General features: G+C 35.6%; 1 protein-coding gene across 1 annotated transcript in view; it reads left to right on the plus strand.

Moving 5' to 3' along the window:
* Positions 1–13,865, plus strand: part of SNTG2 (syntrophin gamma 2) — a 646,807-nt gene that overhangs the window by 604,101 nt on the left and 28,841 nt on the right. The window contains exon 16 of the mRNA XM_027840424.1: positions 688–798. Within this exon, the coding sequence (XP_027696225.1) occupies positions 688–798 (111 nt within the window). The remainder of the gene's footprint in view (positions 1–687; positions 799–13,865) is intronic.

Below are 13,865 nucleotides of genomic sequence, written 5' to 3' on the forward strand. Positions count from 1 at the left end.
AAATGCTCAGCTTTTTTTGCAACATTGCAAAGAAGCAATATTATCTACATTTTTCAACTTGGTCCAGGGGAAACTAAGGTTAAATGATTTACCCAAGGCCACTGATGGAGTTGGTGTCAGTCAGGATTAAAATTTTTCATTCTATTTGCCCTCCACTAGACCATGTCCTCTATACTGGAGCAATAGCAGGGTATTATGTGAGAAAATTTTTCCAGGGGAAGAAGTGACATTTTCTTGAAAGTTTTCAATATAAAAACAATACCCAATGAGAGAGACAGAGAAGAGAAGGGGAAGGATAGGGGAGAAGGCGAGAGGGGAAGAGAGACAGAGAAAGAGAGAGACAGAGAGACAGAGATAGAAAGACAGGGAGTGAAGGAAGAAAGGAAGGAGGGAAAGGGAGAATAGAAAGGTTACAATCAGAGAAGAGAAAAATGTGGACTGAGACATATTTGTTTCTTTATCTCATGGATGTGTGGTGAGGAAGAAATGAAATCTTTAGAAGTATACTGTGTATAAAATATTTTGTAAATGTAATATTTGATATCATTGTCTTTTATGGCTATAGCATGATAAATCTGTGAAAACCTGAATTTGTCTTTAAATAGCATGTTCAACTTATTTACATTGTTTTTAAAAATGACAGTAAATTTCAATGACATATTACTAATTAATGCCATTCCTTTACAGAATGTTCTCTGGAGGTTTAAATTCTCTCAGCTGAAGGGATCCTCAGATGATGGGAAAACTCGAGTAAAGCTGCTATTTCAGAATCTAGACACCAAACAAATTGAGATGAAGGTAGGAAATGTAACCTGTCTATCCTAACCAAAACCACAACGTATCTAATTTCATTGGCAGAAGGATCAATATGTCCATTCCACAGGTTTTCAAATAAATCCATGCACCAGGACCTTCCCTAAAATCCAGGAACCAAATCACAAAGGAAACAAGAATGCTGAATGAATAATTGTTTTATCAATCTAAATTTTGTTTAGTTACATATCAGTTTCATGACCCAAGATGATCAACTTTCTATTAAATTTTCAGGTAACTTCTAATTATAGGTTTTTTATAATAAATGACAAGTAGAAATATAATATTTCTGTATATTCTATAGCCCTAAGAGAACATAATAATGTGGGTTTTTTAGTAGTCTGGAGGTAAAATTGTTTTCTTTAAACCTCAATTAACTAGAATACTGGTTAATTGTATTTTTTTTGTTCATTAAGAAAAACCCTCCAATTACTTTTTATTTCAATCTTTGTGACTGAAAAAATTTCTAAAGTCCATTTTTCCACTGTAAGAGTACCTAGCGAAGGTTGTTGAATCTTGGGTGTTAAAGGATATTGGATTTCAGGATCCATATTTTAAGCATTAATACTAATGGAGTTCCATCAATTTAGGTGATTGTTAGTGACTGCAAGATATATAGCATAGAATTTATTCAAATGAAATTATATAAATGGATTCTTGGGGCAGCTAGATGGTGAAGTGGATAGAGCACTGACCTGGAGTCAGGAGTACCTGAGCTCAAATCCAGCCTTAGATACTTGACACTTACTAGCTGTGTGACCCTAGGCAAGTCACTTAACCCCATTGCCTACCCCCCCAAAAAAAATAAATACTTAATCATAGCTGGAAAAGGGTATTCAACAAGTATAGATGTTGAGGAAATCAAGTTAATTTAGCTGAGTGAAGCTCTCTTGCCCAAGTTACCCATTATGATCTACCAGCCAATCATCAGAGTGCCCATGGAGTTATTTGTTGCTACTTTGTACTTAAGGGCTGAGGAAGTAACATCAAAACTTTTAGTCCCCTGAGTCAACCAAGTCTCAATTTATGTCTTAATACCTTTTTAAGGAAAAGCTAACTTAACTTGCATTGGGATAAAGATTCAAATATTGCTTATACCACACTTGCTATCAAGAGACACTTGAGCTTGAATCCTGTCTCTTACACTATGTTCAATCTACTTTGTCCTCTCTGAGCCTTAGTTTCTTCGTCCACAAAATGGGAATAATATTTCTTGCAATGCTTTATTGGGTTGTTGTGAGGAAGAATTGAGATAATGTTTTACAAATTTAAAGCTCTATAAAGTATGATTTTAGATAAGTCAAGGATGGATTAGCAGAGCTAAACTTCTTAGAGAGCATCTAGGTGGCACAGTGAATGTAATGCCAGTCCTGGAGTAAGGAAGATCTGAGTCCAAATCTGGCCTCAAACACTTACTAGCTGTATGATTCTGGGCAGGTCACTTAACTCTGTCTTAATTTCCTCATCTGTAAAATGAATTGGAGAAGGAAGTGGCAAACCACTCCAGTATCTTACCCAAAAAGAAAAGGGGAGAGAGGAGAGAAGGAAGAGTTCAATATGACTGAAACAAGGCAACAACAACAACAACAACAACGATAACAGTAGCAGCAAACTTCTTAGAAAGGAGAAAGTGTGTATCAGAATATTGCTAAAAGTAACATCAAATGCCTCCCCTAAAAATGCTTCAATGTTTTTTAAAGGAAAAGTGGACCGTCTGTATTATTTTACAAATAATTAGCTTCACTTCTGTGGCCAGTTTAAATGCACAAATGTTTGATATTCTTGTATTTACATACAACCACAAAAGATAGATTAGCCTGCAAAAGTGAAGACCAGTTCAATAGATAATAATTGATATAGTTAAATGAGACAATCACATGAAGTTTTCACTTGTTCAGGGCTTGTGATGATAAATTCTATGGAAAAATAATTTCTTTGCCATGGAAGAAAAAGATTAGTATGAGACTCTGAATACAGGTAGTTGAGAGTTGAACTTGGTTGCAACAGTAGATTAAAAACTGATTGAGGAGTTGAAAGAGTAGAAGTAATTTGGCATGTTTCTGAAGCTGAAGCCTCTGTGCTAAGCTTCATCAGCAAAGAGCCCTGGGACCTCCAGCATTTATTATTGATAGGAGTGAAGCTGTTCTGCTGAAACAAAGATTGTCAAGTAGCCAGATGGTGCAGAGAGGTAGGAACAACCAAGACAAAATGTCATCAAACAGAAAATTTCAGATCCCCTGTGTACGTGACTGAAGGAACACAGAATGTTCCTTAAAGCTGGTAGTACAGACTAAGTCAAGGGGTAAAGAATTAAGAAGAAATTTAGGAAATGGGACCTCTTATCCTTGACACCCTTCCTTCCCTTAAAAAAATCTATTTCTGCAATAATTTAGTCTTTGGTCTGCACTTGTGGATGTTAAAACAAAACACAGAAGAAGAAAAAAAGGACTGGGGCAGCTAGGTAGCACAGTGGATAGAGCACTGGCCCTGGAGTCAGAAGGACCTGAGTTCAAATCTGGTCTCAGACCAGACACTTGACATAGACACTTACTAGTTGTGTGACCCTGGGCAAGTCACTTAACCCCAATTACCTTGCCAAAAAAAAAAGCAGCTTACTTGAACCATCTCAATAGAGATTCTCAACAGTACAAGAAGGTAGCCTCCCCTGTAAAAAGTGGACATAATGTTTCTGGTTTTGTTTCTGTGGTAGCTTTATGGCTGTGTCTGTACAACCAAAGGACTGGTTGTACAGAGCACTGAATCACTTGAAATATTTCCATGGAATTAGCTCCTTCATTCAATGGCAGTCAACCCAACTAAGTAACATTCTAAGTTTCTTAGGAGACCAGGGACAGCCACACAAGATCTCTCATGTCTTTCTTTACTGACAGCTGTTTTCACAATGTTTGAAGGATGCAAAGGGCTTAAAGAAATTTAAGACTGCTTCAAGGGGAAAAAAATTCAGACAGCTTGCTAATTGCTTTTCTTTTCTTTTTTATTTAAATCAGACCTGTGATTTCATCAATGTAGGGAGCACCTGGTTAGCAGCTTACCTTACCAAAGCAGATCAGCAAATGCCATTTATATCTTGGATGAATGAATATTGCTAAAATTCTCTCTATTGTAGCATAACAATACTCCATTCTGTTGTGTAAAAAACTGGATTCCAAGTACCTAGCTTCAAATTCTAGCCCTGTTACTTATTACTTTTGTGACCTTGGGCAAGTCATTTGACCTTTCTGAGTCTCAGTTTCCTCCTTTGTAAAGTGAAATATTTATACTTTATCATCTCTAAGGCCCTGTATAGGTTTGATCCTATGATTCTAAGATGTAATTTGTACATTGAGCAAAAGATGTAGCACATGCTATCAGTTGAGATGTCCCTACTCAAAATTTGAACCCACCCCAGATTTTCTATATACAAGGATTAGCTTATAAAAATCGAAATGTAGTAAAATGCTCTTGACTGTATAGGAGTGGCTATCAGATTTTCATGACCTTTAACACAGGCTCACCCAAGTGGTTAAGCATGGGGTTCAAAGATGCTTTTGTGACATATCCATGGCTACCAAATGTTTCATTGTTTTCAATGCCAAAGACTTCTAGCAACACAGTCAGGCACTTGACACTCTGCCCTACCCCTGAGTACACACACAATATAGGAGAAGCCATCCAGTAACATTAGACCACTTCCGCCATACTGTTCTGCCATCAAGAAATCTCTCCTGACTTATTTTTCTTCAATGATAACAATCTATACCAGATGATAAAAAGGGCCAACTTATACCAGCACTAGCCTAGGATTCTAATGTCTTTTTCTGTATCTCTGTCTCTGCCTCTGTTTCTCTATGCCTCTCTGTCTCTGTGTGTGTCTCTGTCTCTCTTTCTGCCTATCTCTGTTTCTGTGTCTGTGTGCGTGTGTGTCTATCTCTCTGTCTGTCTCCCTCTGTTTCTCTCTGTGCCTTTCTTTCTCTCTCCTACATACATGCACAGAGGTCATGGGGCTAGTAGGTTTTTATTATTATGGTAACAAATGGCAAAATTTGAAAGATAATCGTTTCTGCTTTGATTTTATTTCTTCATTGAATGAAAACTTTCCTTTCCCCAACTTACTAAACATTTATTAGTAACTACTATGAGTGAGGTCTGATCTATTTGATTTTTGAATTAGTTAAGAGAAGCATTATTTCCTAAGAACCAGATATTTTGGTAACCCAGAGAAGTCTATCAATTGGAGGAATTAATTTTTGCTGCTTTAGTCTGATATCCTGGAGATATTTCACTTGGATGTTTTAAACAAGTTAATTTATAGAATTTGGCAGTATACTTATTATATGCCTCATGTCTCACTCAATGAAAGTTCTTAATTCCCCTTAAGATGTAACTCAGTGAATGATCTATCCAGGGTGAATAAAACCAAATGTATTTAAAGAGGCATATTTAGTTACTTTTCTGAGGTGGATGATTTCTCCTATAGAATCTTTTATCTAATGTATTCTCAGTATTCTCACTTTCATAAGCTGATGAATAGTAAGATGACATATTCCTTCTAGTAAACTTGGCTATATCTTCTCACATGAGCCTGTACTAATCACTCCCTACTTGGTCTTTCACTTGTCTGATTTCTCTTACATGTGTCTGTCATCTTCTTCATGTTTCACCACTCTGATAAGGTTATTCCTTTAGTATAAAACCTTCAGTGGTTCTCTATCTCCTCCCTTATAGCCCTGATTTTAGAATTTGGGGCCTTCACAATCCAGCTCCCACCTAGATGAGCTCTATACTACTACCCTATAATGTGTTTTATATTCTAGTCAAACTAGAGTATTCTTATCAGCCTGGCACCCCCTAGCTCCATGCCTATTTCATATTATCCCCTCTCTGTACCTGGAATGGACTCACCTCTCCCAGAACATTACATCTGACAATGAACACTAAACTCAATTCATGTAACACTGCCTCCATGAAACCTTCTCTCTCCTTTCATCTCTAGGCAAAAGTGATCTTTCTTTAATTTTCCACAAGGTTTTATCTGGACCTCTTTTGCATTTACCTTCTCCCTTATATGACAGTTACTTTTGTATATGTCTTCTACCCACTAGTTTATAGAATTCTTGAAGTCAGACTCAATGTCATATCTATCCTTGTAGCTCCATACTTAGCAAAGAACCCTGAACATAATAAGTGTTTAATCAGTGTTTTTTTAATGAATAGGACAGTGATGATTATGAAGAATCAGCAGGTCTTCCTGACTGCAGGTTGGGCTCTCCATCCATTGTACCACTTAACTGCCTCAATTTACATTAGTAAAGGTCAAAGTTACAAAGATTTTATTTTAAGATTGATTTCAGGAAAAGCTTCCTAATGATTAGAGCTGTTCAAAAGTGGAATGAGCACCCTTAAGAGATGTTGGTTCCTTATCTTTGGAAGTCTTCAAGTAAAGGTTGACTGAAATCATCAGGTTTTTTTTTTAGAGAGGATTCCTTGACTTTGTGGGTTAGACTAGATGACTGCTAATATCCCATATAATTCTAAAATTTTGTGATTCAATGAATGAATGAATTATTGAATGAATGAATGAGGTCAAAAGTTATAGAACCTCTAGGTCATTTTGTGACTGAATTATCAACTTCACAGATCATTTTTAATTCTATGGAACTAATAAGATCTATACTGGAATAAACTTCTCTAAGTATGAAATGCTCCCATTCACCTTCCTTCTTTTTTTATAAAGAGAACTAGAGTTATCATTCCAGGAGAAAGCACATTGACCCAGGAGCATGAGAAGTTCAAATCTCTCCTATGATGTGTTACTTTAGGCAAGTCACCAAACTTACTTGGATCTTATTTGCCTCAACTATAAAATGAGGGGGTTTGACTAGATGGCCTCTGAGGACCCTTTTGGCACTACATCTGTGATCCTAAGATCCTGCAGAATGGTGTGTGGCATAGAGGTTGAATACTGTCTCCTGAGGTGTCCAGTGTACAACCAGAAAATAGCATTAATCAATAAAGAAGTCTGTGTTAGGAAACCAGAGACATAGGTTCTAGTTTCAGCTCTGCCACTGACTCTCTGGGTGACCCTGACTAATTATTTTGTCTTATCTAGATCTCAGTTTCCTCATGTTTCAAATGAGGGAGTTTGTCTAGATTGCATCTAAGTTCTTCCCCAGTTCTAATAATCCACATGATCTATTTCAATAAATTCAAAACTATTAACATATAAGCCTCAAACAAGCATATAGGCCTGTCAGTGAATTGTGTTTTCCCTGGATATTTGCGGGAAGTCAGATGCAGATTTATGAGGTATATTAATGTAAATGGAGCATTTAAAAACTGTCACTTAAGACATGTTCCATTTCTGTCAGACCTGGCTAAAGAAATCCACCACCTTAACAATTTAGAATTCAGTGTACTGTCTTGAGTTCAATTTGTATAGAGGTTTAGGGGTAGGTTTGGACCAAGTGCAAAATGTTTGCATTGGACAAGTCACCCATTGGAAAATGTTTTACTCTGTAAGATAAAAATGCTGGCTGATGAGCTAGCAAACACCGAGGACTTGGAGAAAGGTAGATTTGCCTGACTGATGATCTTTAGTTCTATTTCTCATTATCTTTTCTTGATGGTCATTCTATATCCTAAGTAATTTAACTAATGAAAAGATATTCATTTAACTCAGTAATTTAGGTATGTATTATATTTAGCTATATATCATACTTTTTATATATTATATATGTAGTTATATATTAATTTAATAAATATTTCAATTTAATAAACATTTTAAGTGCCTTCTATGTGCCAGGCATTGTGCTAAGTGTGTATGCATATATACAGTGTGTGTGTGTGTGTGTGTGTGTGTGTGTGTGTATATGTGTATGTGTGTGTGCAAAATCACTTAGCTATGGTATACTTGGATGGGCAGCCCATCAAATTATTTTTTTTGGTATATAGGTTTTATACATATATATATAACATATATATGGATATGGATAGATAGATATATAGATTTATGTTAATGCTTTTCTGTGACATTTCCTTTATAATAATGTTTATTCTGTGATTCAATATAGACTGTCCCAATTCCTCAGGAACATAGGGAGAAAAATAGAAATAAAAATAGAGTTTATTATTCCTTTTTAACAGTGATTTGACAGGGAAAGATTGTAATGTTTTTGTTAAACTCCTCAAAGCAAATATTGTACAACATAACTAGTGACCTTTTAATCACATACATATGAGCCAAGGATATTGGCACCGTGATTATAAAATATTTATTTTTCATTATGTACCATGCTAGAACCACCCCATTAACACAAATATTTTAAAAGAGCTTTTCTTGACTTTTCCTAAATTTTCCAGTAGCAGTGGTTGGCAATTTTTCTTCAAGTTAAAGGAAGACTTGTTCTATCCAATAAATGAAAAGATTGAGACACTGTGAGGGATATTTTATGTTGCAAGCCAGTGGATGTCATGGGGGAAATAGAAACAATATGGCTGAGCATCAACAATGTTGAATATCAGTTTAAATTTAAGATGACAGAAACACACTGTTTCAGTTTGAGAGGTTGTTTTCTACAAAAAAAAAATCATGGAATACCTTTTTTTTAATCATTCAAAATGAATTTCCTAATAGCTACAATTGCTCTGATATTATTGATTGAACTCAAGTCAAGGGAATTTGCTTTGTCAGTCACCACTATATCAGCATGCATACTTACATATAATTGGTTCATGAGATAGAATGTCATCTTTAAGTCTGGCTAAAGTCCTTTCGTTATAAGCTTGTAGTTACTTTTGACTTCTGGGGAGACAAAATTCTCCTTAAGGGCTCAAATTTTCCATATTTGGTCCTTACTGGAAAGATAGAAATACTTTAGAAATTTTGAATTTAATTTATTTAAGTGTTTCTGAATTATAAGATGGAAATGGATATCCATGTTTTACTTATCTTAGAGGCTTTTTTACATACATTCTTGGTAGCAATATTAACATTTTAAATTTTGCATATAGCATGCTAATTATGAGTTATACTTTCTCTACAAATTTCACAGAGGAAAAAAGTAATTTTAATATTTTAATAATAATAATAATTTTGGGAATTTAATTTTAATAATAATCAATATATACTACATCATTCATCCAGTATCTTCAAGATATGTTCTACAAAAAGTTTCCCTTCAACTCCCTCAAAAAAAAATTTGGTACTCTATTGATGCTGTCTTTATAATTATCTCTGACCACTACAACATACCAGAGAAGTTATCATTCAGCCTCTAATTGAAGACCTATAATGAGAGGGAGCCTATTAGCTCCTGAGATAGCCCATTCCATATTTTGACAGCTAATTGTTAGGACATTTTTCCTGACTTTCTCAACTTCAGGCCTAAACTGGCCTTTGCACCTTCCACCCATTGTTCCTCATTATTCTCATTAGACCGAACCAGACTAAGTCTAATTCTTCCTCTTTAAGACAGTATTTGAACATAGCTATGATGTACCTCCTGAGTTTTTTTTTCCTTTAAACTAAATATAGCTGGATTTTTTTTCAAATAATGCAAGGACTTAAATCTTTCTCCTTTGTGGTTTCTGTCCTCAGTACAACCTCTTACCATTACCCATAGTTGGCTTTGTGTAATAGTATTAAATCTTTAAGCATATCAAAACCTTCTAAGTGAAATCAACATCAATGTGAAAGAAATTGGTCTAGCCATCCACATGAGAAAAACAAAATGAATTTTTTTTAATATCACTTAGCTATAGCTAAGTTAGATGGGCATCAAAGTCATTTCTGTATTTAGCCTTTGTCTTGCATAAGCAGTATAGATGGATGATGAGTTGGACCCAAAATTGTATAGAGAACAGAGAAATTGAGTCATTTTTGAGTAACTGTGTGGTCTTTTGGATGATTCTTAATTATACATTCCTTCCTTCCCCAAAAGTCATCACTGCAACTCCAATCACTGTTCTCCTGACAATTCTGTTTGACTGTGTAACACAACACCATGGTCTCAAAGGAATCAAAATTACAAATAACCCAAAGGGGAATTGAAAGATGTATGATTGATATAAGCAAACAATAGCACATGACACATGACAACTTTTAAGTGAGAAGTGGCATAAAAGACAATTTTGATGACAGCTATAAAGTGAGCTAGTCATACAATAAAAAATAAAAGAGAACAGTTGGACAGCCTGATTGCTACATTAGTACACTGGAAATTAGAGGGATAGAGGTGGAGGGATGACTTCAGAAGATAGGGGATCCATGGACAAGGGAATCCTCAGGATAAAAAAAAATTATGGAGGGTTTTCATTTTGCATTATTGATGGGAGTGCCCTTACCTATGAAGCCACAGATCTACCAAATTTCACAAGCAGGCAAAGAAAGTAAAACATTCCACAAAAAAAAATATTTTTAAAAAATAATTTTTATTGCTTTAAGTGTTAAAACTTTTTTAAAAAAATAATGCTTTTTTAAAATTCATTTATTTTTAGTTTTCAATATTTACTTTCACAAGATTTTGAATTCCAAATTTTCACCCCATCTTGCCCCTCCCTCCACTCCAAGGCAGCATGCATTCTGAATATTCCTTCCCCTAGTCCGCCCTCCCTTCTATCTCTCCCCCCCTTCTCTTATCCCCTTCCCCTTCTATTTTCCTGTAGGGCAGGATAGACTTCTGTACCCCATTTCCTATATATCTTATCTCCCAGTTGCATGTGAAAACTTTTTTTAAACATGTGTTTTTAAAACTTTGGGTTCCAAATTTTCTCCCTTCTTCCCTCCCCACCCACCCTCATTGAAAGTGCAAGCAACTTAATATAGGTTATACATGTGCAGTTATGCAAAGCACTTCCATAGTAGTCATGTTGTGAAAAACTAACTCTATTTCCCTTAATCCTATCCCACCCCCCATTTATTTTATTCTTTCTTTTGACTCCGTCCATCATCAGAAGTGTTTGCTTCTAATTACCCCCTTTCCCAATGTGCCCTCCTCTCTATCATTCCCCTGCTCTCTTGTCCCCTTCTCCCCCTATTTTCCTGTAGGGTAAGACAGATTTCCATACCCCATTGTGTATGTTATTCCCTCCTTAAGCCAAATCCTATGAGAATAAGATTCACTCATTCCCTCTCACCTTCCCCTGTTTCCCCTCCACTGTATGAACCTTTTCTTTTCTGTTTTTTTGTGAAATAATTTACCCCATTCTACCTCTCCCTTTCTCCTTCTCCCAGTATAGTCCTCTCTCACCCCTTAATTTTATTCTCCAGATATGACCTCTCCAACTTCAACTCACTCTGTGCCCTCTATCTATCTATCTATCTATCTATCTATCTATCTATCTATCTATCTATCATCTATCTATCTATCTATCTATCTATATCTATATATCTCTCTATATATATATACATACGTACATATAATTTTTTCCCTCCAACTACCCTAATACTGGCAAAGGTCTCATGAGTTATAAATATCATCTTTCCATGCAAGAATGTAAACAGTTCAACCTTAATAAGTTTCTTATGATTTCTTTCCTGTTTACCTCTTCATGTTCCACTTGAGTCTTGTATTGGAAAGTCAAATTTTCTATTCAGCTCTGGTCTTTTCATCAAGAATGCTTGAAAGTCCTCTATTTCACTGAATGACCATTTTTTCCCCTGTAGGATTACACCCAGTTTTGCTGGGTAGGTGATTCTTGCTTGTAATCCTATCTCCTTTGTCCTCTGGAATATTGTATTCCATGCCTTGAGGTCCCTTAATGTAGAAGCTGCTAAATCTTGTGTTATCCTGATTGTGTTTCCACAATTGTTTCTTTCTAGCTGCTTGTAATATTTTCTCCTTGACCTGGAAACTCTGGAATTTGGCTACAATATTCCTAGGAGTTTTCCTCTGGGGATCTCTTTCAGGAGGTGATTGGTGGATTCTTTCAATTTCTATTTTGCCCTCTGATTCTAAAATATCAGGGCAATTTTCCTTGATAATTTCTTGAAAGATGATATCTAGGCTCTTTTTTTGAGCTTGGCTTTCAGATAGTCCAATAATTTTTAAATTCTCTCTCCTGGATCTATTTTCCAGGCCAGTTGTTTTTCCAATGAGATATTTCACATTGTTTTCTAATTTTTCATTCTTTTAGATTTGTTTTACAGTGTCTTGATTTCTCATAAAGCCACTAGCCTCCAATTGTTCTATTCTAATTTTTAAGGAAGTATTTTCTTCTGTAAGCATTTGGACTTCCTTTTCCATTTGGCCAATTTTGCTTTTTAGGGCATTCTTCTCTTCTGATGGGGAATTGGGTAGCTGAACAGAGAGGGATTGCAGGGATCTTTACCAGTGCTGAGGCAGGAATCTCTTGCTTTGCTTGTGCTTGGATCTGGATCACAGTTCTGAGGGGTGGTCTACCTTAATAAAGAGTTTGTAACTTAAGTAATTGACTGGGATTATGAGCAAACCTTGCAAGAAAGGTCAGACCATAGAATCTTTTTTTTGGTAACAAAGAAAATCAAAACATACAACCAGAAGAAGACAAGGAAGTCAAAGCTCCTACATCCAAAGCCTCCAAGAAAAATATGAATCAGTCCCAGGCCTTGGAAGAGCTCAAAAAGGATTTTGAGAAGCAAATAAGAGAAGTAGAGGAAAAACTGGGAAGACAAATGAGAGTGATGCAAAAAAAATCATGAAAAACAAGTCAACAGCTTGCTAAAGGAGACCCAAAAAAAATACTGAAGAAAATAACACCTTAAAAAATAGCCTAACCCAAATGGCAAAAGAGGTCCAAAAAGCCAATGAGGAGAAGAATGCCCTAAAAAATAATTCTTGAAGAAACTATTTCTAACATATATCCATGCTTTCTTTTCTCCATAAGTAGTCTATAAAGAACAGTTTAACCATTCAAGGTCAACACCCTACACATTAATTTCTCTACTTACCTCCAATTGGCTATATTCAGTAACTATTGAAGAATATGAACCTGTTTTCCCCTACTTTGAAGGTTCCCAGAATATTTTGTGCTTTTAAAGATCTTTAGTTGGCCATTTAAAATGCATGTTTTGTCCCTTGATTGTCAGCTGTCTTTTCTCACTGATTTTTCCATCGCTTTTTATCCTTATTTTATATATGATTCTGTAAGAACCTGAGGATGCCTTCAGCTCTTCCTTTTAAACAAATCACATGAGTTTTGTGACAGATTTCTTCATCATTATCCAGATTTTTTTAATTAAAATTATTATTTCTATGCTTGATACTATATCAAGTATTTGAGCTTGAGAAAAATCTTATCAGTAAGTAAATGATTAAAATGAATGTAAACGTGAAAGAAGTGGTTTTCTTTTCCATTTTTTTCCCAGCTGTATCACATCCCAGAGCCATCATTGGTGCCAGGTAGACAAAGCCAGACGTACAGACATTCCAGGAATATGATTGGTCCAGTAATTAGATTTTATTTGGCTGCTATCTTCCTAAATCTTCAGCCTTAATAAACATCCTCTATCTTCAGTGGAGTTAAACGAGTGGTTCATAAGAGATGGAGATGTTAAGACAGGGAGGAAAAATTGAGGCATGAATGGGTAGTATATAATGCAGTTTGGTTAGAGAAGGTTAGCTGAAGAACTTGCAAGTACGTGACTAAAACACATAATCTATCCAGATTAGGAAGAGCTTTGTTAACTATGGAAGGCTTGAAGATGTTTTAGTGAGTTAGCAGATTTTCAGAAACTGGAGTGAATACAAGGCTCAAACCTAAACAAAGGAAAAAAAAAACCTCAAGTTTTGGTGTAATGATTTGAGGAGTTAATATAATGGTGCAACTGATACAGAATTAGACCTGAAATCAGGAAGATCTTGGTTTGAATCCCATCTCTGTCATTTACTAGTTCTTTGACCTCAGGAAAGTCAAGGTTGGTTTCTAATCTTTTAAATGTGGATAATACTGGGTATCTCTCTCCTAGGCTTGTCTTGAGAATGAAATGAAATTGTGTATACAAAGCATTGTATAAATTTCAACTAGAAGTGGTGATGGTGATGGTGATGGTGATGGTGATGGTGATGGTGATGGTG

Source organism: Vombatus ursinus, unplaced genomic scaffold (genome assembly GCF_900497805.2).
Source record: "Vombatus ursinus unplaced genomic scaffold, bare-nosed wombat genome assembly UNPS02014841.1, whole genome shotgun sequence".
In the NCBI taxonomy this organism is placed as follows: Eukaryota; Metazoa; Chordata; class Mammalia; order Diprotodontia; family Vombatidae; genus Vombatus; species Vombatus ursinus.